Source organism: Lontra canadensis, unplaced genomic scaffold (assembly GCF_010015895.1).
Source record: "Lontra canadensis isolate GAN:19392208 unplaced genomic scaffold, GSC_riverotter_1.0 scaffold35, whole genome shotgun sequence".
Lineage (NCBI taxonomy): Eukaryota > Metazoa > Chordata > Mammalia > Carnivora > Mustelidae > Lontra > Lontra canadensis.
In genome coordinates, this window is record NW_022631029.1 from 14,217,198 (window position 1) to 14,241,826 (window position 24,629).

The window sequence follows — 24,629 nt, forward strand, 5'->3', positions numbered from 1 at the left end:
CTAAATGTATTTCTCTGGGGACAGCATATGGTAATAATGTTTCAAAATTCATTTTGTTTTACTTTGCAAAGGCTCATACAAATAGTATGAAAATACTATTCATATATATTTTTTAGTAAAAATAGCATTAAAATAATATAATGCCTTAATTTCTTTTTTTTTTAAAGATTTTATTTATTTATTTGACAGACAGAGATCACAAGTAGGCAGAGCAGCAGGCAGAGAGGAAGGGGGAATCAGCCTCCCTGCCAAGCAGGGAGCCCAATGCTGGGCTCTATCCCAGGACCCTGAGATCATGACCTGAGCCAAAGGCAGAGGCTTAACCCACTGAGCCACCTAGGTGCTCCAATGCCATAATTTCTTTAGAAGACATTTATCTACATCTATGCCGGAGATGTTGATTAATTACACTCACCATTATGTGCTGCTGCTTCTTCAAATGCTAACAAATTCATCACTTCTTCTTACCAATCTGCTATCATAGGTCCTCTGTCCCTTCGTTGAGTTTCTGTTTCCTATAAATATCATAAGCAATGTAAGCCATTTAATATTATCAAATTTTTCCAAATATTTCTTACACTCTGTAAGTACGAAGTTACCATTTCTACAAAAGCATATTTGACAGACCTTACATTTTTGCAGAATTGCACACCAGAGACTGTATCCCAGATATTTAAGCTTCATAAATTATCCAAGCAAAATTCTACATCCCTATGTCTGAAGTGGAGTCAAATTGCAAGTCTATCATACAAGCGTATCTTAATGTCTCAAATTACCTCCAAACACAGCCTGTCTACAATAACCTAGGAAATTTGTAAGACAGGAGAATGCTTCATACCTTCACAGTGGGACCCCAATCATTTAGAGCTTACCACACTCATGTTACTGGTACTTGCTTACTAAACCCATTTAATCATTTAGCAATTAGCTATTGAACATTATGTGTTTGCCAGGAACTGTATCTGATGCAGAGGATTAAACATAAGAGGAGTTCCTTCTCATAAAGAGAATTAAGCAATCAAGCAAAGGAGACCATCCAGTAGAAACTCACTGAGTTAGCAAAGCCAGAGAGGAGGAGGAAGTGAAGTGGCAAGGAACATGACAGGAAGCTGCGTGGAGAGGACAGTGAGGGCAAAAGGAACAAAGATACTAATGTGAGAAGTGAAAAGGTTCATGCAGCAAGGAAGCACAGTCAGCTCTTGTGTTGGAAGGAAGGTGAGGAGGGAAGTCAAGATGTAGGCGGATCTAAATCACAGGAGCTCACCTGTTCTGTGAAGGAACTTGGACTTAATCCTGAAGGCAAGATAAAAGAACTTAAAGACTTGAGGTAGATAGAGGCTGATCCAATCAGATGTGCATCTTCGCCAGATCATTCTGGCTCTTATTATAGAAGGTGGATTTTAGAGATATAGCAGGAAGGCAAGAAGACCAATTAGGATACTGTTGCTAAAATCTAGGCAAGAGATGGCTTAGAACTAAACCAGCCTTGGTTGTTATCAGCCTAGATATAAAGCAACGTTATGTTGCAGTGTGAGAAAATTTCAAAAGGAAGAAGTAAAGAGAACAAATCAATAATAGTTAATACGGAAGCTGTCGCTGTTCTCCCTGCCACCATATTCCTTTAAAAAAATATATATATATGACAGTAACCTAGAATTCACCGAAAGGACCAAGTAGTAAACCATAAAGTGATATTGCCAGGTGTTTCTTTTCTTTCTTTTTTAGATTTTATTTAATTGCCGGAGAGAGACACAGCAAGAGAGGGAACACAAGCAGGGGGAGTGGAAGAAGGAGAAGCAGGTTTCCCACTGAGCAGAGACAGGAGAATGCTTCATACCTTCCATCCCAGGACCCTGGGATCATGACCTGAGCTGAAGGCAGACATTTAAGGGCTGAGCCACCCAGGCGCTCCTGCCAGGTGTTTTTAAGTAGGCTGTATAAAGGATGAAAACACTACAAATTCACAATTCAGGTGCAGAAGACCCAGCAATACTTCACAAATTTCAAGCTAGCCACACCCCCCATGAAACATTAGAAGGTATTTCCCTATCGGAACTACATAACAGAGGACCCCAGGGTTTGAAATGGAGTGATACAGCACAAAAGTTTAAGAGCAGATGGTAAGAAGACTGAATGGCTTAAGATTTTCTCTTTCCATTCTAAGACTAGATTCACGTTGTATCTGGTGTGTCATATTAGATTATGTAACATTTAAATACACCGTACTATTTATTGTAAAAATAGCTTGTGTTTAGAAAATAAAATTTGAAGCAGACACTTGCAGAATGTCTAAGACACTTTCTTGAAGCTCTAGGCTCTGAGAACAGAATCTGTCATGGGGCTAGTGAACACAACACTTAATGCTTTGTAACCTTGTTGCCAAAAACAGATCCTTGGGGAACATATACACAAATTTAACAGCAGAGGGCAGCAAAACTTCACTAAGCAGTTTTTAAATCCCTAGCCACTTTTGTATATTGCTTAATATTTGTCAGCAGAAGACTATGTGAATATAGATGTGTTTATATATGTTTGCATATATGAATATATTGGTTTATCTTATATCTAAACTTGTGCCTTAAGTTTAGGACAGAATTATTCCCAGAGTTCTGAGACCGTTGAAGGCTCTTGGATGGATAGGACCTGGCACAGTAACAAGATGGAAAAAAGCTGAGCGAGGCACAATATCTTTTTTTTTTATATATATAAATTTTATTTATTTTTTAAACATATATTTTTATCCCCAGGGGTACAGGTCTGTGAATCGCCAGGTTTACACATTTCACAGCACTCACTATAGCACATACCGTCCCCAATGTCCATAACCCGACCCCCCCTCTCCCAAGCCCCCTCCCCCCACCAACCCTCAGTTTGTTTTGTGAGATTAAGAGTCACTTATGGTTTGTCTCCCTCCCAATCCCAACTTGTTTCATTTACTCTTCTCCTACCCCATTAACCCCCCATGTTGCATCTCCTCTCCCTCATATGAGGGAGATCATATAATTGTCTTTCTCTGATTGACTTACTTCGCTAAGCATGATACCCTCTAGTTCCATCCACTTCATCACAAATGGCAAGATTTCATTTCTTTTGATGGCTGCATAGTATTCCATTGTGTATATATACCACATCTTCTTTATCCATTCATCTGTTGATGGACATCTAGGTTCTTTCCATAGTTTGGCTATTGTAGACATTGCTGCTATAAACATTCTGGTGCACGTGCCCCTTTGGATCACTACGTTTGTACCCTTAGGGTAAATACCCAGTAGTGCAATTGCTGGGTCATAGGGTAGTTCTATTTTCAACATTTTGAGGAACCTCCATGCTGTTTTCCAGAGTGGTTGCACCAGCTTGCATTCCCACCAACAGTGTAGGAGGGTTCCCCTTTCTCCGCATCCTCGCCAGCATCTGTCATTTCCTGACTTGTTAATTTTAGCCATTCTGACTGGTGTGAGGTGATATCTCATTGTGGTTTTGATTTGTATTTCCCTGATGCCGAGTGACATGGAGCACTTTTTCATGTGTCTGTTGGCCATCTGGATGTCTTCTTTGCAGAAATGTCTATTCATGTCCTCTGCCCATTTCTTGATTGGATTATTTGTTCTTTGGGTGTTGAGTTTGCTAAGTTCTTTATAGATTTTGGACACTAGCCCTTTATCTGATATGTCGTTTGCAAATATCTTCTCCCATTCTGTCAGTTGTCTTTTGGTTTTGTTTACTGTTTCCTTTGCTGTGCAAAAGCTTTTGATCTTGATAAAATCCCAATAGTTCATTTTTGCCCTTACTTCCCTTGCCTTTGGCGATGTTCCTAGGAAGATGTTGCTGCGGCTGAGGTCGAAGAGGTTGCTGCCTGTGTTCTCCTCAAGGATTTTGATGGATTCCTTTCTCACATTGAGGTCCTTCATCCATTTTGAGTCTACTTTCGTGTGTGGTGTAAGGAAATGATCCAATTTCATTTTTCTGCATGTGGCTGTCCAATTTTCCCAACACCATTTATTGAAGAGGCTGTCTTTTTTCCATTGGACATTCTTTCCTGCTTTGTCGAAGATTAGTTGACCATAGAGTTGAGGGTCTATTTCTGGGCTCTCTATTCTGTTCCATTGATCTATGTGTCTGTTTTTGTGCCAGTACCATGCTGTCTTGATGATGACAGCTTTGTAATAGAGCTTGAAGTCCGGGATTGTGATGCCTCCAACTTTGGCTTTCTTTTTCAATATTCCTTTGGCTATTCGAGGTCTTTTCTGGTTCCATATAAATTTTAGGATTGTTTGTTCCATTTATTTGAAAAAAATGGATGGTACTTTGATAGGAATTGCATTAAATGTGTAGATTGCTTTAGGTAGCATAGACATTTTCACAATATTTATTCTTCCAATCCAGGAGCATGGAACATTTTTCCATTTCTTTGTGTCTTCCTCAATTTCTTTCATGAGTACTTTATAGTTTTCTGAGTATAGATTCTTAGCCTCTTTGGTTAGGTTTATTCCTAGGTATCTTATAGATTTGGGGGCAATTGTAAATGGGATTGACTCCTTAATTTCTCTTTCTTCTGTCTTGTTGTTGGTGTAGAGAAATGCAACTGATTTCTGTGCATTGATTTTATATCCTGACACTTTACTGAATTCCTGTACAAGTTCTAGCAGTTTTGGAGTGGAGTCTTTTGGGTTTTCCACATATAGTATCATATCATCTGCAAAGAGTGATAGTTTGACTTCTTCTTTGCCAATTTGGATGCCTTTAATTTCCTTTTGTTGTCTGATTGCTGAGGCTAGGACTTCTAGTACTATGTTGAATAGCAGTGGTGATAACAGACATCCCTGCCATGTTCCTGACCTTAGCGGAAAAGCTTTCAGTTTTTCTCCATTGAGAATGATATTTGCGATGGGTTTTTCATAGATGGCTTTGATAATATTGAGGTATGTGCCCTCTATCCCTACACTTTGAAGAGTTTTGATCAGGAAGGGATGCTGTACTTTGTCAAATGCTTTTTCAGCATCTATTGAGAGTATCATATGGTTCTTGTTCTTTCTTTTATTAATGTGTTGTATCACATTGATTGATTTGCAGATGTTGAACCAACCTTGCAGCCCTGGAATAAATCCCACTTGATCGTGGTGAATAATCCTTTTAATGTACTGTTGAATCCTATTGGCTAGTATTTTGGTGAGGATTTTGCATCTGTGTTCATCAAGGATATTGGTCTGTAGTTCTCTTTTTTGATGGGATCCTTGTCTGGTTTTGGGATCAAGGTGATGCTGGCCTCATAAAATGAGTTTGGAAGTTTTCCTTCCATTTCTATTTTTTGGAACAGTTTCAGGAGAATAGGAATTAGTTCTTCTTTGAATGTTTGGTAGAATTCCCCGGGGAAGCCATCTGGACCTGGGCTTTTGTTTGTTTGGAGATTTTTGATGACTGTTTCAATCTCCTTACTGGTTATGGGTCTGTTCAGGCTTTCTATTTCTTGCTGGTTCAGTTGTGGTAGTTTATATGTCTCTAGGAATGCACCCATTTCTTCCAGATTGTCAAATTTGTTGGCATAGAGTTGCTCATAGTATGTTCTTATAATTGTCTGTATTTCTTTGGTGTTCGTTGTGATCTCTCCTCTTTCATTCATGATTTTATTTATTTGGGTCCTTTCTCTTTTCTTTTTGATAAGTCTGGCCAGGGGTTTATCAATCTTATTAATTCTTTCAAAGAACCAGCTCCTAGTTTCGTTGATTTGTTCTATTTTTTTTTTTGTTTCTATTTCATTGATTTCTGCTCTGATCTTTATGATTTCTCTTCTCCTGCTGGGTTTAGGGTTTCTTTGTTGTTCTTTCTCCAGCTCCTTTAGGTGTAGGGTTAGGTTGTGTACCTGATACCTTTCTTGTTTCTTGAGGAAGGCTTGTACCGCTATATATTTTCCTCTCAGGACTGCCTTTGTTGTGTCCCACAGATTTTGAACCGTTGTGTTTTCATTATCATTTGTTTCCATGAATTTTTTCAATTCTTCTTTAATTTCCTGGTTGACCCATTCATTCTTTAGAAGGATGCTGTTTAGTCTCCATGTATTTGGGTTCTTTCCAAATTTCCTCTTATGATTGAGTTCTAGCTTCAGAGCATTGTGGTCTGAAAATATGCAGGGAATGATCCCAATCTTTTGATACAGGTTGAGACCTGATTTAGGACCCAGGATGTGATCTATTCTGGAGAATGTTCCATGTGCACTAGAGAAGAATGTGTATTCTGTTGCTTTGGGATGAAATGTTCTGAATATATCTGTGATGTCCATCTGGTCCAATGTGTCATTTAAGGCCTTTATTTCCTTTTTGATCTTTTGCTTGGATGATCTGTCCATTTCAGTGAGGGGAGTGTTAAAGTCCCCTACTATTATTGTATTATTGTTGATGTGTTTCTTTGATTTTGTTATTAATTGGTTTATATAGTTGGCTGCTCCCATGTTAGGGGCATAGATATTTAAAATTGTTAGATCTTCTTGTTGGACAGATCTTTGAGTATGATATAGTGTCCTTCCTCATCTCTTATTATAGTCTTTGGCTTAAAATCTAATTGATCTGATATAAGGATTGCCACTCCTGCTTTCTTCTGATGTCCATTAGCATGGTAAATTCTTTTCCAACCCCTCACTTTAAATCTGGAGGTGTCTTCAGGTTTAAAATGAGTTTCTTGTAGGCAACATATAGATGGGTTTTGTTTTTTTATCCAGTCTGATACCCTGTGTCTTTTGATTGGGGCATTTAGCCCATTAACATTCAGGGTAACTATTGAGAGATATGAATTTAGTGCCATTGTATTGCCTGTAAGGTGACTGTTACTGTATATTGTTTCTGTTCCTTTCTGATCTACTACTTTTAGGGTCTCTCTTTGCTTAGAGGACCCCTTTCAATATTTCCTGTAGAGCTGGTTTGGTGTTTGCAAATTCTTTCAGTTTTTGTTTGTCCTGGAAGCTTTTTATCTCTCCTTCTATTTTCAATGATAGCCTAGCTGGATATAGTATTCTTGGCTGCATGTTTTTCTCATATAGTACTCTGAATATATCATGCCGGCTCTTTCTGGCCTGCCAGGTCTCTGTGGATAAGTCTGCTGCCAATCTAATGTTTTTACCATTGTATGTTACAGACTTCTTTTCCCGGGCTGCTTTCAGGATTTTCTCTTTGTCACTAAGACTTGTAAATTTTACTATTAGGTGGCGGGGTGTGGACCTATTCTTATTGATTTTGAGGGGGCTTCTCTGAACCTCCTGGATTTTGATGCTTGTTCCCTTTGCCATATTGGGGAAATTCTCTCCAATAATTCTCTCCAATAACCTTCTGCTCCCCTCTCTCTTTCTTCTTCTTCTGGAATCCCAATGATTCTAATGTTGTTTCGTCTTATGGTGTTACTTATCTCTCGAATTCTCCCCTTGTGGTCCAGTAGCTGTTTGTCCCTCTTTTGCTCAGCTTCTTTATTCTCTGTCATTTCGTCTTCTATATCGCTAATTCTCTCTTCTGCCTCATTTATCCTGGCAGTGAGAGCCTCCATTTTTGATTGCACCTCATTAATAGCTTTTTTGATTTCAACTTGGTTAGATTTTAGTTCTTTTATTTCTCCAGAAAGGGCTTTTATATCTCCTGAGAGGGCTTCTCTAATATCTTCCATGCCTTTTTCGAGCCCAGCTAGAACCTTGAGAATCGTCATTCTGAACTCTAGATCTGACATATTACCAATGTCTGTATTGATTAGGTCCCTAGCCTTTGGTACTGCCTCTTGTTCTTTTTTTTGTGGTGAATTTTTTCGCCGTGTCATTTTGTTCAGATAAGAGTATATGAAGGAGCAAGTAAAATACTAAAACGGTGGCAACAACCTCAGGAAAATATGCTTTAACCAAATCAGAAGAGTTCCCAAATCGTGAGGGGGGAGAAAGGGGATAAAAAGAGGTTCAGAAAGGAAAAAAAAATAAATAAACAATTAAAAGAAGAAAACGAATAAAGAAAAAATATAAAAAGGAAAAAAATATATATATATATATATATATATTAGATAAACTAGTTAAACAACGTTAAAAAAGAAAAGGGTAAAAGTTTAAAAAAATTTAGCAGAAGAAGAGAAAAAAATTGAAAAAGAAAAAAAATTTAATTAACTGCAAGGCTAAAGAATCATGGGGAGAAAGCCATGAGTTCCGTGCTTTGCTTTCTCCTCCTCTGGGATTCTGCTGCTCTCCTTGGTATTGAAACTGCACTCCTTGGTAGGTGAACTTGGTCCTGGCTGGGTTTCTTGTTGATCTTCTGGGGGAGGGGCCTGTTGTAGTGATTCTCAAGTGTCTCTGCCCCAGGCGGAGTTGCACCGCCCTTACCAGGGGCCGGGCTGAGTAATCCGCTCGGGTTTGCTTTCGGGAGCTTTTGTTCCCTGAGCGCTTTCCGTAGAGTTCTGGAGGACGGGAATGAAGATGGCGGCCTCCCAGTCTCCGGCCCGGAGGTGCCGAGAGCCCAGGGCCCCACTCCTCAGTGCGCCCTCAGAGAACAGCGCCCAATTACTCCCGTCACCCTGGCCTCCAGCCGCTCTCCGAGCTGACCGAGCCTGCGACCGGTTCAAGGTAACCCGAGTTTAGAGCTCACTCCTCGGCTCTGTCTCTGTAGCCGGCTTCCCCGTTCTAGTACCTGTAAGCTCTGCGATACTCAGACACCCCCGATCCTTCTGTGACCCTGCGGGACCTGAGGCCACGCTGACCCCGCGTGGGCTTCACCTCAGTTAAGCCTGTGGAGCGATGTCCCTCAGCGGAACAGACTTTTAAAAGTCCTGATTTTGTGCTCCATTGCTCCGCCGCTTGCCGGGATCCGGCCCCTCCCCCGGCGGTCTATCTTTCCGTTGCTTTGGATTCACTTTTCCGCCAGTCCTACCTTTCAGAAAGTGGTTGATTTTCTGTTTCCAGAATTGCTGTTCTTCTTCTCTTCGATCTCTCGTTGGATTTGTAGGTGTTTGCAATCTTTAGATAAGCTATCTAGCTGATCTCCCGCAACCTGAAGTAGCCTCAGCCTGCTACTTCTCCGCCATCTTGACTCCTCCCCCCCGAGCCACAATATCTTAATGGAGTCATTTGCAAGTGGTTTGTCAACTCTTACAAAAATCGTGGTTTTAACTACGGTAGGATTCTTATGTATGTATGTATGTATGTATGTGTTTGTGTGTCTATTTATTTCTCCCCCCTCCTTCTCAGTGGATTTCTTTTTAAAATTATGTCCCAGCTATGTGTCTGAATTCCTTATCGATCAAAAGTAGATAATAACTATCTGTCCTTCAAGAGGTTCAAAATTAAGTGTAAGTGGAATAGTATTCACTGTTTTTTAAAGTTATTTTAATTTATTTGTTAATGTTATTTAATATTATTGTTAAACTATAATAAAATATTATTTAACAGTATTAGTTATTCATTTATTTACTTTTATAATATATAATTTTATGATTCACATACATGATATATTGCATATAATTATAATTATAACATATGTGAAAACATATTAACATATAATAATAATGTAACTATATAATATAAATACTTAATACTTTAATATATTATGAATATTTTAAAGACTGAGCCACCCAGGTGCCCCTATTATGAATATTTTAAAATAGTTTATTTATTTATTTGACACAGAGAGAGAGAGAAAGAGAGCACAAGCAAGGGGAGCAGAAAAAGGAGAGGGAGAAGCAGGCTCTCTGATGAGCAAGGAGCCCGACATGGAGCTCAATCCCAGGACCCTGGGATCATGACCTGAGCCAAAGGCAGACAGACGCATAACTGACAGAGCTACCCAGGTGCCCCTTCATATATTATAAACATTATAGAATACATTATATATTACTATATATAATTATTTTTTCTTTAGATTATTAAACCTAACAGAAACTTTTTCATTTGAACCATTTTTAAGTGTCTGGATCAGTAAATCCTTATTTTGTGCAACTAAACCTCAGAACTATCTTTATCTGAACTGAAACTCTATACCCATTAAATGACAATTTCTCTTTCTCTCTTCCCTAGCCCATGGGAACTGCCATTCTCCTTTCTGTTGCCATGATTTTGAGTATTTTGGTTACCTCATGTAAGTGGAATCATACAGTATTTTTCTTCTTGTGATTGGCGTGCTCACTTAGCACAATGTCCTCAAGGTTCATCCATGGTGATGTCTGCATCAGAATTTTCTTCCTTTTCAAGGCTGAATAATATTCCACTATAGATAGTGGAATATTTATATATATATGTATACTTGGTATATTTTAAAAATAAACATTTTTAAATTTAAAAATGATATTAGGACTCCTGCTTCCAGTTATACTGTGATAATTAAGATCAGACTTACCTTCCTCTTATAAACAACTAGGAAATTGGCCAAAATACATAAAACAACAGTATTCAGACATTCGACAATAGGAAGTATGGCTTGGGATCTCTGAGAGAAGGGAAACAAAAAGGTAAACTCTTACAGCCACCCCAGATTTTTGTGTAGAGACAATTCCCAGACATGGATGCAGGTAGGGGAATGCAAGCAGAAACCAGCAGTCTCTCTGAGTTGAAAAGCTGGGGAGGTCAATGTGAGTAAATGTTGTTAGGCAGAACTGTAGAGAATAGGGAGCTGTGCAGAAAGACACCCACATCTCTGACGAGGTTATCCCTTGACCCTGCATATATAGGTGAACATTCTTAAGCCAGGGCAAATAAAGACTGGGTAGTTGCAAATTGAGTAATACTCAGAGCTGGGTGGAGAGATGTGGGAACTTCAGTTAACCAAAATTGTCAACTTAGTAGACTGAACAATTCCCAAAGTAAAGACTAATTTACCCTAAAAAAAAAAATAGGCAAAATATTTGAACAGACACTTTACAAAAGTAGATATGGGGATGGTTGATAAAGTACATGAAAAGAATCTTAACATTGTTAGTAATCAGGAAAATACAGTTACAATCACTATCAGATATGGTCATCTGCCCACCAGTCTCATGAAAGAGAGAGGGAGAAACATGTACCATGTTTTTTTTGAGGATATAGAATAACTGAGATTTACTTCTGGGAATATAAAATTATACAATCATATGGAAAATAGTTTAGAAGCTTCTTATAAAACAAAACATACACTTAATATATACCCCATAAATTGCACCAATTTACTCAAGAAAAATGGAAATATGCGTCCACACTAAGACTTGTATGTGAATGTTTACAGCACCTTCAGTTATAAGTCCATCAACAAGTGAATGCATAAGCAAGTTGTGGTATATTCATATCATAGAACACTATTCGTCAATAAGAAGGAATGTACTATTATTATATATGACAACCTGATTGAATATTAAAAATGTTTTGATGAGGAAAAGCAGCCAAACACAAAAGAATACGCTCTACATTGTTCCAATTATATGAAACTCTAGAAAAGTAAAACCTGATCTGTAGTGACAGAGAAAAGGATAGTCAGCTGGTGCCAAGGGCAGGATGGGGAATAGGTGGAGGTATTGACTGGGAAAGAGCACAAGGGAATCTTTAGGGATAATAAAAAAGTTCTATATCTTTACTATGCTTGTGATTCTGTGAGTATAAATGTTTTTCTTTTTTCTTTCTTTCTTTTTTTTAAAGATTTTATTTATTTGACAAACACAATGAGAGAGGGAATGGGAGAAGGAGGAGCAGGCCTCCCGCTGAGGAGGCAGCTGATGCGGGGCTCGAACCCAGAACCCTGGGATCATGACCTGAGCCGAAGGCAGACCCTTAACGACTGAGCCACCCAGGCGCCCCTAAATGTTGTTCCAAAGTCTGAGCAGTACCCTTAAAATGGGTTCCTTTGTGTGTACGTAAATGACACCTCATTAATATGATTTACACTGAAAAATAAATCTTTGCCTACTCCAGTAGATTACAAACCAAATGTTGACAGACTAGACATTCCTGACTCAGTCACATGTATTGCCACTTGATATCTCATAGGAGATTTCAACTTAACACATGTAAACTGGGACTCATGGTATTATCCCCCAGACCTTCTTTTCCTCCAGCACCAGCTGTTCATTCTCCACGCTGCAGGTGGACAATCTTTTAGTGAAAAAGTTTTATTGAGATAATTGTGGATTCACATGCAGTTGTAACAAATAATACAAAGAGATCCTACTGGTCCTTCACCTAGTCTCCCCTAATGGTAATGTTTTGCAAAACTATAGAAGAGTATCACAACCAGGACGCTGACATTGATAGTATATGCCAATCTTACTCAGATTTTCCCAGTTTAACTTGTACTTATTTGGGTGTGTGTGATGCCAATGCTGGATTTTTTTTTTTTTTTAAACTTACAGGTTCCTGGGGCTCTCCATATTTCTTTCTAGTTTATTTTTTCTTGACTTTTCAGGTCAAGAGAATTGATCTGTCTTTGAGCTTCTGATTCTATTGTCTATTATCTCTCCTTTACCATCAAGCCCAAAGGATTATTTGTTTTAATTTCTTTGGTTGTATTTTCTCATTCTAGGATAATTATTTCACGTAACTTCTTTTTCTTTGCTGAGATTTTCTATTTTTAAAATTTGTTTCAAGAGAATTTGCAATTGATTTTTTTGACACAGGCAGAGAGAGAGGGGGAAGCAGGCTCCCTGTGGAGCCGAGAGCCCGATGCGGGACTCAATTCCAGGACCCTGAGATCATGACCTGAGCAGAAGGCAGAAGTTTAACTCACAGAGCCACTCAGGAACCCTTGCAACTGATTTTTGAAGCATTTTTGTGGTGGTTGATTTAAAATCCTGGTTAGATATTGCCAGTATTTGACATTTTGATGTTGGGATCAATTGATTGCCCCCCCTTTTTTTTGAGATTTTGTTTGTTTCTTTATGAGAGAGAGAGCACAAGTAGTGGTGAGGGGTAGAAGCAAAGGGAGAAGCAGACTCCCTGCTAAGCAGGTAGGACCCTGGAATCATGACATGAGCCAGAGGCAGATGTTTAACCAACTCGGCCTCCCATTGATGGTCTTTTCTTATTCAAGTTGTAATTTTCCTGGTTTTTTACTTGCAAAAAAAAAAAAAAAAAGGCTTTTTATTGGACCCTAGGCTTTTTTAAAAAATTATTATTATGTTGGCAGGATGGGTTCTATTTAGATATGTTATTTTAGTGGCAGTGATTCTGTTTAGGTTTAGCATGCAGGTCTCAGCCCAATTTGGGGGACTATGGTTCCAAAGGCAGGTTAATTTTCAGACTGATGAAATTTCTGGTACTGATTGTGCTCCCACTGGTTCTTGCTGGTGCTAAGCAGGCAGAGAATATTTCCCAGGCTGGACCACCAGGGGTCTTTGGGTAAAGGAGGTGAGTCTAAGGCCCATGGAAACAAAGATGCTTCCTAGGCTGGCCACTTGCGGTGGCAGAGTCTCTCTTGCCAGTACCACCTGTTACTCTAGTATCTCTTGGTGGGGGGTGGTTGCCTCAGCAGAACGCTCTCACAACTCCTATTTAATATTGCACTGGAGGTCCTAGTGCAAAACATTGATGAAAAAACTATCCTCTTGCACTGAAATGCCTTCACATTTTTGTTGAAAATCAATTGACTGTATGCTTGGTTAAACTTCTGTACTCCATTTGGGTCTATTGACTGTCTATCTTTATACCAACCAGCCTGTTTTGGATGTTGTGGCTTTATAGTAAGTTTTTTTTTTTTTTTTTTTTTTTTTTTTTTTTTTACGATTTTATTTATTTTTTTTAAGTAGTCTCTACACCCAACATGGGGCATGAAGTCACAACCCTGAGGTCAAGAGTTGCACACTCCCTGACTGAATCAGCCAGGTGCACTCTAAGTTTTGAACTAGTCTTCCAACTTGTTAATCTGTACAGAGTTGTTTGGGTTATTCTAAATATCTTAGATTTTCATACAAATTTTAGAATCAGCCTGCTAATTTCTACAAAGCAGTCCAATTAGATGCAGATTTGCATTGTGTTAAATCTATGGATTAATTCTGGGGAAAGCTAACATCTTAACAATATTGAGTCTTCCAATCCATGAACATGGTATACTTTTTCCATTCATTTAGGTATTCTTTAATTTTTGTCATCAATATTTTATATTTTCAGTGTACAGATCTTTTCTTATCTCCATCTCCATGTTTTTCATGTTTTTATGGTAATATAAATGGTATTGTGGTTTTAATTTCAATACCTCATTGTCCCTTGCTATCATATAAAAACACAATTGAATTCTTTATATCTTATATCCTGCAAACTTGAACTTAAATGTTTTAATAGCTCTTTTGTATATTCCATAAAATATATCAAGGATGTCAGAAAATTTTTACATGGAATCTATGTTTCTGAAAAAAGAACAGTTTAGCAGGCTGATGAATAAGATCTAAGCTGCTCAGCTAAGAAACAGCAAGATGGTGGATGATTTTTCAGGCTTATTTATGATGTTTTAAAGATGCAATAATAGTTCTATTAATTGGGGGAAAATTCTACATAGATGGTATTATCTGGGAATAAAGATGATTTTACTTCTTCCTTTCCAATTGAGATGTCTTCTACTTATTTTCCCTTCCTTGTTGCACTGGCTAGGACCTCCAGTACAATAATAAATAGGAGTTGTGAGAGTATCCTTCTCTTGTTCCTCATCTTAGGGGGAAAACATTCAGTCTTCAGTATTATGATGTTGGTTTTCGTTTGATAGATATCCTCTATCAGGTTGAGAACATTTCCTTGTATTCCTAGCTTGCTGTAAGTTTTTTTTTTTTAATCAGGAATGTATATTTGATTTTGCCAAATGTCTTTTCTGCTATTAAGATGACCAGGTGTTCCTCCTTTTTTTCTTTTTTTGATCCAATGAATTACATTAACAGATCTTTAAAAAAGATTTTATTTGAGAGAATGCATGTGAGCATGAGGTGGGGGGAAGGAAGAAGGAGGGGGAAGGAATCCTAAGCAGATGTCCTACTGAGGGAGGAGCTGGTTGCAGGGCTTGAGCTCACAACCCTGAGATCGTGACCTGAGCTGAAATCATGAGTTAGATGCTTAACTGAATGAGCCACCCAGGTGACCCACATTGTCTAATTTCTTGTTAAGATTTATTTACTTATGTGAGAGAGAGGGAGAGTATAAGCAGGAAGGGCAGAGGCAGAGAGAATCTCAAGACTCTCTACTGAGAGTGGAGTCAGATGTGGGGATTCTTCTCATAACCCTGAGATCAGGACCTGAGCTGAAACCAAGAGCTGATGCTTAACCAACTGCACCACCCAGGTGCCCCTAATTTTTTGAATATGAAATCAACCATCAGTATCATTTTCCTTCTGCCTTAAGGACTTCTTTTAAAATTTCTTGTAGTTTTGATCTCCTGGTAATGTATTCTTTCAGCTTTTTTATGTTTGAAAAGATTTTTATTTTGCTTTTGAAAGATGTATTCACTGGGTATGGAATTCCAGGTTGAGTTATTTTTCTTTCAGTATTTTAAAGATATCATTCACTGTGTTCTTTGTTGTCTTACTTCCAATGAGAAATCTTTTGTTATCCTTAGCTTTGTTCTTTTGTACAAAACATGTCTTTTTCTGCTGGCTACTTTTTCAGGTTTTCTCTTTATTGCTTTTTTCTTATTTTAAAGATTTTATTTTTAAGTAATATCTACACTCAACGTGGGACTCAAATTTACAATCCTGAGATCAAGAGTTCATGCTTTTCCAACTGAGCTAGTCTTTATCACTGGTTTTGAACAATTTGATTATGTTATGCCTTGGTATAGTTTTATTGTTCTTATGTCTAGTGTTTATTAAGATTCTTTGATCTGTGAGGTGATACTTATATCAAGTTTGGAAAGATATTTGCAATTTGTTTCTTCAAATATTTTTTCTATCTCCTCTTTTTCTCTGTTCCTTTAGAGACTCCAATTATATGAATATTAGGGCACTTAGATTGTCCTGTGACACACTGGTGCTTTTTTCACTAAAAAACTATCTTTTGTGTTTAATGGTGAATAGTTTATATTGTTAAAAGTTCATATTACTGAGCTTTTTTTTTTTTTTCTGCAATGTGTAATCTGCTATTAATCCCATCCAGTGTATCTTTCATTGCATACATGGTAGTTTGCACCTCCAGAAGTTAGATTTGGCTCTTTTTTCCCCATATTTTTCATTTCTCCACATAACATTAAAAATATGGAACAGAGTTATACCTTTAATGCACTTTTCTTTTAATCCTAACATTAATGTCAATTCTGGGTTGGTTTCAATTGTCTATAATATTTTTTTCTTCAATGTGGGTTGTACTTTCCTGCATGCCTTATGGCCTTCAATTCGATGTCAGGCACTGAATTTTACCCTGCTAGATGCTGGATAATTTTGTAGTCCTATAAATAACTGAGTTTTGTTCTGGGGTGCAGTTACTTGGAAATGGTTTGATCCTTTTTAGCCTTTCTTTTAAGACTTGTTAGGTGGGAACCAGAGTCGTGTTTACTGTAGAGTTAATTATTACCCACTACTGAAAGTAGGCCCTTCTGAGTACTTTACTCAATTATGATATTCTTCTGGTGTGGTTTGTGGGAATAGGCACTATTCCCAGCACTGTGTTAGTTCCCTCTAATCCTTTTTGATAGTTTCCCCCAAGCTTGGGTAGTTTCTCCACATGAGTGCACTGATCAGTACTCAACTGAGTACCTGAGTGTGTCACTCGGCAGACCACCAGTTTCTCTAGGCATTGCTCCCCTTTCTAAATCATAGCTGCCGTGGTCTCCCTGAACTCTCAGCTCCATCTTGTCTACTCAGTGAGTTCACTGGACTCAGTCTCCACTGAGTGGTGAGTGGTTCCTACTCTGCATTACTGCATTAAAACCCTTTGAGGCCGTAAGCTGGAGCAATCACAAGGCTCACTCATTTGCTCTCCTTCACTTTAGGGCCCTTGTTCTTCACTGTCTGATGTCTGGTGTCTTCAAAACCACAGTTTCATATATATTGTCTTTTTCTGTTTTTTTTTTCTTTTTTTTGGTTTCAGATGAAAAGGTAAAGCTAGTCCTTATTACTCCAGAATAGCTAGAACTCATTACTTTAAGGAGATTTAAACAAGAAAAATGCATTTCCTGTTTTCCCATATAGTTGCATTTTTAGTGCCCTTCTTTCTGTTGTGTGGATCCATATTTCCATCTGGTATCATTTTTCTTCCATTGAAAGAAGGTCTTTTAACATTTATTGTAGTACAGGTCTGCCGGTTATGAACTCTTCTGGTTTTGCTATGTCTGAAAAAGCATTTATCTTGCTTTTGTTTTTGAAATAGATTTTCATGTTTCTTCTCAGAAAACAATCCATCACAACAGTAAGAAACGGAAACACAAAATCCATCTTTGATGATTCCACAAGATCTTTGCATCCTTGAACCACAGCATGTGAAAATAGAATGCTGATGGTGAATGACAGTAATGATGATGATGATAGCACATGTACTATAATGTTTATTATATCGGGCACCAGTGTCTTTTGGGGGTTTAGCAGGCTCGGCAGCAGACTCATGTTAGGTTAATTCAAGGAGGACTTCATAAGGGGACTTTATGCACTGTGGGCAGGGTATAGGGTTGATGCAGTCTCCCAGGGGTAGTGACAGTAGGGCTGGTACCCTCCTAGGCTGGCAAGCTTAATGGGAACTCAGAGAGGACTTCTTGCGGGGAGTTGTGACTTCATGTCAAGAGATGCATTTAGATCAAGGCAATTCTTCGAGAGAGCTGGGGGAGTAAATACTCTGACCTCACTGGCTTCCCTCTCTGATGTCATGTGAGGACTCCTCTTTGGCCGGAAGCTACAAGCAAGATCCCACTGATGAAGTAGATGCAGGTGCCACAGGAACAGTAAAGAAAGGATCAGATTAGAGAGTGGCTTTGGAGAAGTAAATGAAGTTATCTGGCATCGCATCCATGGACATATTAGCTCCTTTAATCCTCCTCCAAATACTATAAATTACTATTATTATCCTGAGATGAACAAACAATACAAAAAGAAAAAAAAATCAACAAAACTATGATGCTCTGAGTTTAGAGAAGATACTGCTTTCATGGGACACCTGGGTGGCTCAGTTCATTAAGCGTCCGCCTTTGGCTCAGGTCATGATCTCAGGGTCCTGGGCTCAAGTTCCACATCAGGCTCCTTGCTTAGCTGAGAGTCTGCTTCTCCCGCTGCCTGCTATTCCCCTGCTTGTGTGCGCTCTCACTCTTTTTCCATCTGACAAATAAATAAGTAAAATCTTAAAAAAAAAAAAAAAAGATACCGCTTTTACTAAACAAGAACAAGATACTCAAAGAATAAGAAAAATTATAGAAAAAGGGGAAAAAATTTAGCAATAAAACCTGTGATTGGGGCGTCTGGCTGGCTCAGTTGGTAGAGCATATGACTCTTGATCTCGGGGTTGTGAGCTCAAGCCCCATTTGGGTATCAAGATCATGTAAAAATTAAAACATTTTTAAAAAGATTTATTTATTTATTTATTTGAGAGAGAGAACACATGGGGTTGGGAGGGCAGAGGGAGAGGGAGAGAGAATCCCAAGCAGACTCCTCACTGACTGTGGAGCCCAACATGGGGTTTGATCTCATGAGCCTGGGCCAAAATCCAGAGTCAGAAGCTTAACTGACTGAGCCACTCAGGCTCCCCCAAAATAAAATCTTTAAAAAAACTGTTATAGCTAAACTTCTCCCCAAATTAATAGAAGGGTTATGAGATAAAGGCAAGTAAGTGTCCCTGAGAGAGAATAAAATATAAGGAAATAAAAAGTAAGAATAAAGGGTAAGAATATTTGAAAACCAATCAGGAAGAAGAGACCAAATCCACAAAGTTCAAAATCTATCTTTCTGGGGTTCCTGAAAGAAAAAAAAAAAAAACAACCCAGAAAATTGTGAAAAGCAAAATACCAAAGAAAAAAATACAAAAAATACTCCAGATTTGCTGGATTAAGAAGACCACTCACCCCTCTTCCAATGACGCAGCACAATGAATGAAAAAGACCAACACCATACTTCTGAGAAATTTCATAACACTGCATGTAAATTTTGAAGTATGAAATAACGACAATGAATACTACTAGCTCTTACCCCTTTTCAAAGTGATTTCACATTCCCTCTCACTTTTCAAATGGCCCCAGGGCTTATTGCGTCCCTTCACAGAGAGGGGAACAGATACAGAGAATACAACACCTGCAAGACGATATTCTTCACACTTTTCACAGATGAGTAGCACAGTTCATTAACACTGAGGTGTGTTTGTGTGTGAACACCTATGTGTAAATGGACAAGTCATTTCGAATGCCCGACCAGTTTCCTGACCTGGATGATCCGCTCTTCAAGGTACAGAACATGGTTTCTAATTCCTTGCTACACTTCCCGAGTCAGTTGAAGAAGGGCTTAGTCTCGGTGGGTCTATAGACCTGAACTCAGTGCTACCCCAGCCTAGAGGAAGGAGATGTGACACGATGAGCAATGATTATTTTCTTTGCAAAGGCCCAGGAGGTACAGTGAACACGGTCACCTTTCCTCATTGTGTGTTCCTATGGGCAAGGTGTTCAATCTTCACGATCTCCAGATTCCTTCTGGTGGGTTTGGGCTTGAGTCACCCTCTTCAAATTCCCTTTCAGTACCGTAATTCCAGCATTCTGTCAATAAACAAAGATAGTATCAGTTTAGTGAACCAATTGCAGCAGTGAGAAGGGGTGCTCCGAGGGGGTTTTCTACAATACCAGGGGGAATCAGGTGGGGAAAATGGCCCACATAGAAATGTGTGATCAAATCTCCCTGAGAGTCCTCAGGCCTTTGGAGAATTAGTAAAAGGTGGACACAGACAGGATGTGAATGAACAGCTTGCTCTCCAAGACAGTGGGTTGTAGCTTCCTGTGCCCACAGAGACTTTGGGGAAACCACCCTGTTGTAATGAAGAGTTTTGCATTCTCGGCTGCTGGAGACTGTGCCAGGAATGGCAATGAAAGCAGTCCCTGGTGGTGACCACATCCCAGGAGCTGAAACCACACTCTAATTTTGCACGAAATTGCTGGTTCTGACTCTTCTTTGCTTATGATTTCTCATTTTGACAGTAAGGATTACATCTAGTTATGTGTAAAGTAACATCTTGAGAATAGACTGAGGAAAACCATTTAGCCCTCAGCCATTTGCACTAACCCGCAACATGCCAGTACATTGGTTGGGGATGTGGGCTCCAGGATCAAAGTCACTACGACCATGGTAGTCAGAGGTGGAGGGAACGTCCAAAGACGCATTGAAGAAGGACAAGGAGGATGGAAAGGAAAGGAGGAGAAAGAAGGGAATGAGGAGGAGTGAGTTTTCATTTGGAAAAAAAAAATTGGACTTACATTTATGTGAATATCTAGACGAATCTTAGAATTAATAACATGTTAAAATGGTAAGAGGTTATGACAAAGATGAGACTATCTACTGGCCTTATCGAGCTACCCACGCACCCTGCTACTGAGAATTGGCAACCAATAGCTTAAAAGTGTTTAGTCTTTTCATCTACAGGCTACCTTTTGGGGGTGCCTGGGTGGCTCAGTCGGTTAAGTGTCTGACTCTTGGTTTTGCCCCAGGTCATGATTTCAGGGTTTTGGGATCCCCGCTTTGGGCTCCATGCTGGATGTGGAGACTGCTTAAGATTCTCACTCTCTTCCTCTCCCCCGCCCTCTAAAAAAATAAATAAAATTTTACAAAGACTACTTTTTGGAGGAAATAAAACTAACCATTTTTAAAAAACTATTTATTTATTTATTTTTAGAGAGAGAGCCAGGGGATGGGCAGAGGGAGAGGGAGAATCTCAAGCAGACTCCCCTATTGAACACAGAGCCTGATGTGGGGCTCGATCCCACCACCCTGAGATCATGACCTGAGCCAAAATCAAGAGTCAGGCCTTGACCAACTGAGCCATACAGCTGCCCCCAAACTATTAACTAAAGAAAAAGTGGCCTGAATTTCCAGTAAGAATTTTAAAGTGGAATTTGACTTCTCCTATTTGGCCTCAAGATTCTCAACAGTCACCTATCCTAGCAGTAAAATTCAATGTTTTTTTCCCTGTCACAATTATGCCTTTACACACAGTATAGATTCAAGATACAGTGGTTGAACATGAATAAATGAATAAATGTAGTACTAGAGAATGTCTGAAAAAACAGATCTTAGAAATAGGAGTTCTGCAAAAGTTGTGATAGATCAAATCAAAGCATTTATTTCACCCTGCACCCTATTTTAGAGTTCGTATTTGGGCACAACAAGCAAAAATTCTAGAAAGAACTTTCCAGGAAGATAGCTGAGATTTGACATTTGGGCACATACTGTACACAGAGAGGATGACATTTTAATGTAATTTATTTGAAATGCTTCCAGAAAAGTTTAAGGCCATATACAAAAACATTCATTTCATCAAAACATTCACTTTCTTCCCCTAGGCCAGCACTTGACAGACTTCTTGTCTCAACATGTTGGCCAAAGTGGCCAATGGCTCCTGTAGACAATGATCCAGTCTCTCCCCCTCCATCAGACATCGGTTCTCAGCTTATGTTTGCTTCTAGCAGTTCATTCACTTGCTAAATCAATAACAATTTGAGAAACAAAGCAATTTTAAATAAACTCATAATAGAAAAAAAAATTCACCATGTTTAAAATCTATAAATACAGAAATATGTTTTACAGGGTAAAATTGACCACATTTTTTCATTTTTGAAAAATAAGTAATATTACATTGTTTTTATATTGATACATCTTGTCACACAGCTTCTTCGAATGCACATGTTAGATGTACATAATAAAATGATAACATAGCATTGACTGCTTTCTGTAAACTCGAAAGACACAGAAGATTTAAAAAAAAAACTTTTTGGCAATAATTTAGACTCATGACTACTAGTGCTGGTGTGGGAATAATTTTGCACAGGTCATCCTTAATATTTACACTCACAGGGAGCTTTTCTGTGTATTCAGTTAACTTTTTTTTAAAGGTCGGCCGTCCACCCTGCACTGTAAATCAAGGCTAGACAAAGAGGTTACTAGTTTGGCTAACTGATCCTAATTAATCATCGAGTTAATTAAAATTGGCCGATGGAGAATGTGATTACGACTCTGATACAGAGCTGGAGGTGGCAAAGCGGTGACCTAAAAGAAGAGCAGGAAAACCCAAGGCTCTGGCCTTTCCCGGAAGGGCACCGACTTTATTTTCTCGTAATGCTTCCTGCCTAAGGTCATGATGAAGCACTTCTTCCAAACTCTTCTTCCACATGTTTCTGTAAACAGAGTCACTGACTCACCTACGGTCTCTTCCTCAATGCTCCAAAATAGGAGTAGGCCTTGGCACATGAAACAAAATGATGGTGGGCCTCCTTATTATTCTGCCAGGTGTTCCTTCCCAGGCCTGTTGAGTTCTGCTCTGGTTTAGGCCAGAAATGGCTCTCTAAGGCAAGCCAGCAACTAGGACAGACACCTCCTGGTGCAACTGCCTTTCAGTTCAAGATCCAGAGCTGGCGGCTGCCTTCGTGCTGGTCCTTTTAAGGTCAGACACTACCGCACGTCCTAATAGATTATTGCATCAAATTTGCACTAGGTGACACTGCAAGGTCAACACAGTGCTTCTTCCTTTGCACCATTAAGTGTCCAGCATCTCCAGGGGATGTTTTCATGCTTTCTGGTTGAATAACATTGAACCAAGCTCATTGCAAGGATCGATCTTTTCCCATTTTCCTGCACATACTGTCACGATACACAAGTGACTTCTTCGTGCCCCGTTTGCCAGGCCCTGTAAATTCCATGCCTTCAGCTATCATGTCAAAGAGCCAGGAAAGCACTAGAGAAGCATGGGAGGGTTCTTTTTTAAGCAATCTACACGAAACAGTAGTTTAGAGATTCTTTTCTATTTTTTAAAATCCAGCAGGACAAGTGAAAGTAACTTGTTCAAGTACCTCTCCATCCATCCAGACACTTGTGAAATGCAACACAGGGTAAGAGCTGCCACAGACCCCAGCTTACAGACAGACTGGCAGTTACAGTACTAGGGACAAAGATACAGATACAAGAGACGAGGGGCAACACGGTCACCAAAGTATTAAAAAGTGCTTCTCCAAACCGTTCCGTGTGTGGAATGCAAATACTGTACAGGTAAGACACAGGGCTGCTTCCAGGAAGTACACGTGCCTCTGTCAGACGTTGCTTTCGATGTGCCTGCTGTTCCCACCAGAAGAGTCCGTCTGTTCCATGCGCTCACAGTCGAGGCTGACCTCGCTAGTGTCCATACTACAGTCTGACTCACTGTCCGATTGGTCCATCTGCTCAAGTTTTGTGTCTCCCTGGGGCTCCTGGCTCCCGGGGGTGGGGTTTAGGAACGGTCCCTCGGAGTCCAGCACCCCAGCTTGCCCGGCAGCGCACAGAACGGTTTCTTTGGCCTGACGAATGCAGTTGAGCCACTGCTGCTTGTTGAAGGTGTCGTTGGCTTGTAGTGAGTGGGTCTGACTTTGAGAACCATTTTTGAAACTTACTCTGAAGAAGTTTTTAACTAGAAATGAAAAATACATATAAAAAAGGTCAACAGACAGGTATTTCTCCTAGGCCAGAGGTAACCTATAGAGTGACACGAAACCCATGTACCTAGGGCAGACATCATTAATTAATTACAAAATGTGTCCCACTGGTCCAGGACATGGCGCAGCTCTACTCTGCAGCCATCAAGCACCTGGATCTGACATCAGAGTAGCTCTCGGTTGCCCTGAGGCCAGCAAATTATAATCTCCCATGTATTAAAATCTCCTACGATCTGGTTAAAAACATACACGCCCGGACCCTACGGTTAAGTGACTCAGATTCAATAGGTCTAAGGTGGGCCTGATAATCTGGACTTTCAACCACGGCCCCAAGTTAGAGCCTTCTCAAGTTCGAGAAGCTCTGTGTAATAGCAAACCATGCCCCTGACCCTCCAAGAGATAATAGTACTTATATATACAGTACCTAAAGGACTGAGAGGATATGCAAAGACTCAGAGCCGTTATAAATTCAGCTTCACTTTAAAATAAAAATACATTCTCAAGCAACACAAATAAAAATTTAAAAATTTTTTTTCATTATCTCCACAGGAGGTACGTGTATTTAAAAACATGGTAGCACACCATTCAGGAGACATTTTGTTTAGTTTAACTGACACAGAACAGGCTCTGTGAGCCACGTGCAACGCTTGGCTCACGGAAGCGCGTGTGTTCATCAGTCCCCTTGCACTATCCCTGGAGCCAACGGTTTGGGAACCACCACTTTGGATAAATTCAGGTTCCACTTTTTGCTCCTGGGCAAGTGCCTTAACTTCTGTGTGTCTTCAGTGTCCTTACTTGTAAAACGGGAGAAACGAAGAGGACCTATCTTATAAGATTATTATGAGGGCTAAAGTTAGTGGTAATGCATGTGCTTCTACACCACCTGACACATAGCCTGTACTCAGGGAATAGAAGTTGCCACCACCACCACCAGGGCGGAGGGACTGATGAGCAGGTCAGGGGCAGTACATGCTAATTACGTTGACAATACAATGCCCCTGTTAACCCAAGAGGCTCAAATGTCACTTTCTCAAGGAAGACTTTTCGGATCATTTCCTCTAAAGCAAATCCCCAACTGTTATCCCTACCTGCCCCATATAGGGTTTTAGTTCTCTT

The 24,629-nt window shown here is 39.5% G+C and overlaps 1 protein-coding gene across 8 annotated transcripts in view; it reads right to left on the minus strand.

Moving 5' to 3' along the window:
• Positions 1-22,830: 22,830 nt before the first annotated feature.
• The window catches only part of ARHGEF3 (Rho guanine nucleotide exchange factor 3), a 318,215-nt gene continuing 316,416 nt past the window's right edge, over positions 22,831-24,629 (minus strand). For all 8 annotated transcript variants that reach the window (XM_032868351.1, XM_032868353.1, XM_032868352.1 and 5 more), the window contains one exon: positions 22,831-23,488. In XM_032868351.1, coding sequence (XP_032724242.1) covers positions 23,136-23,488 — 353 coding nt within the window. In that variant the 3' untranslated portion in view covers positions 22,831-23,135. The remainder of the gene's footprint in view (positions 23,489-24,629) is intronic.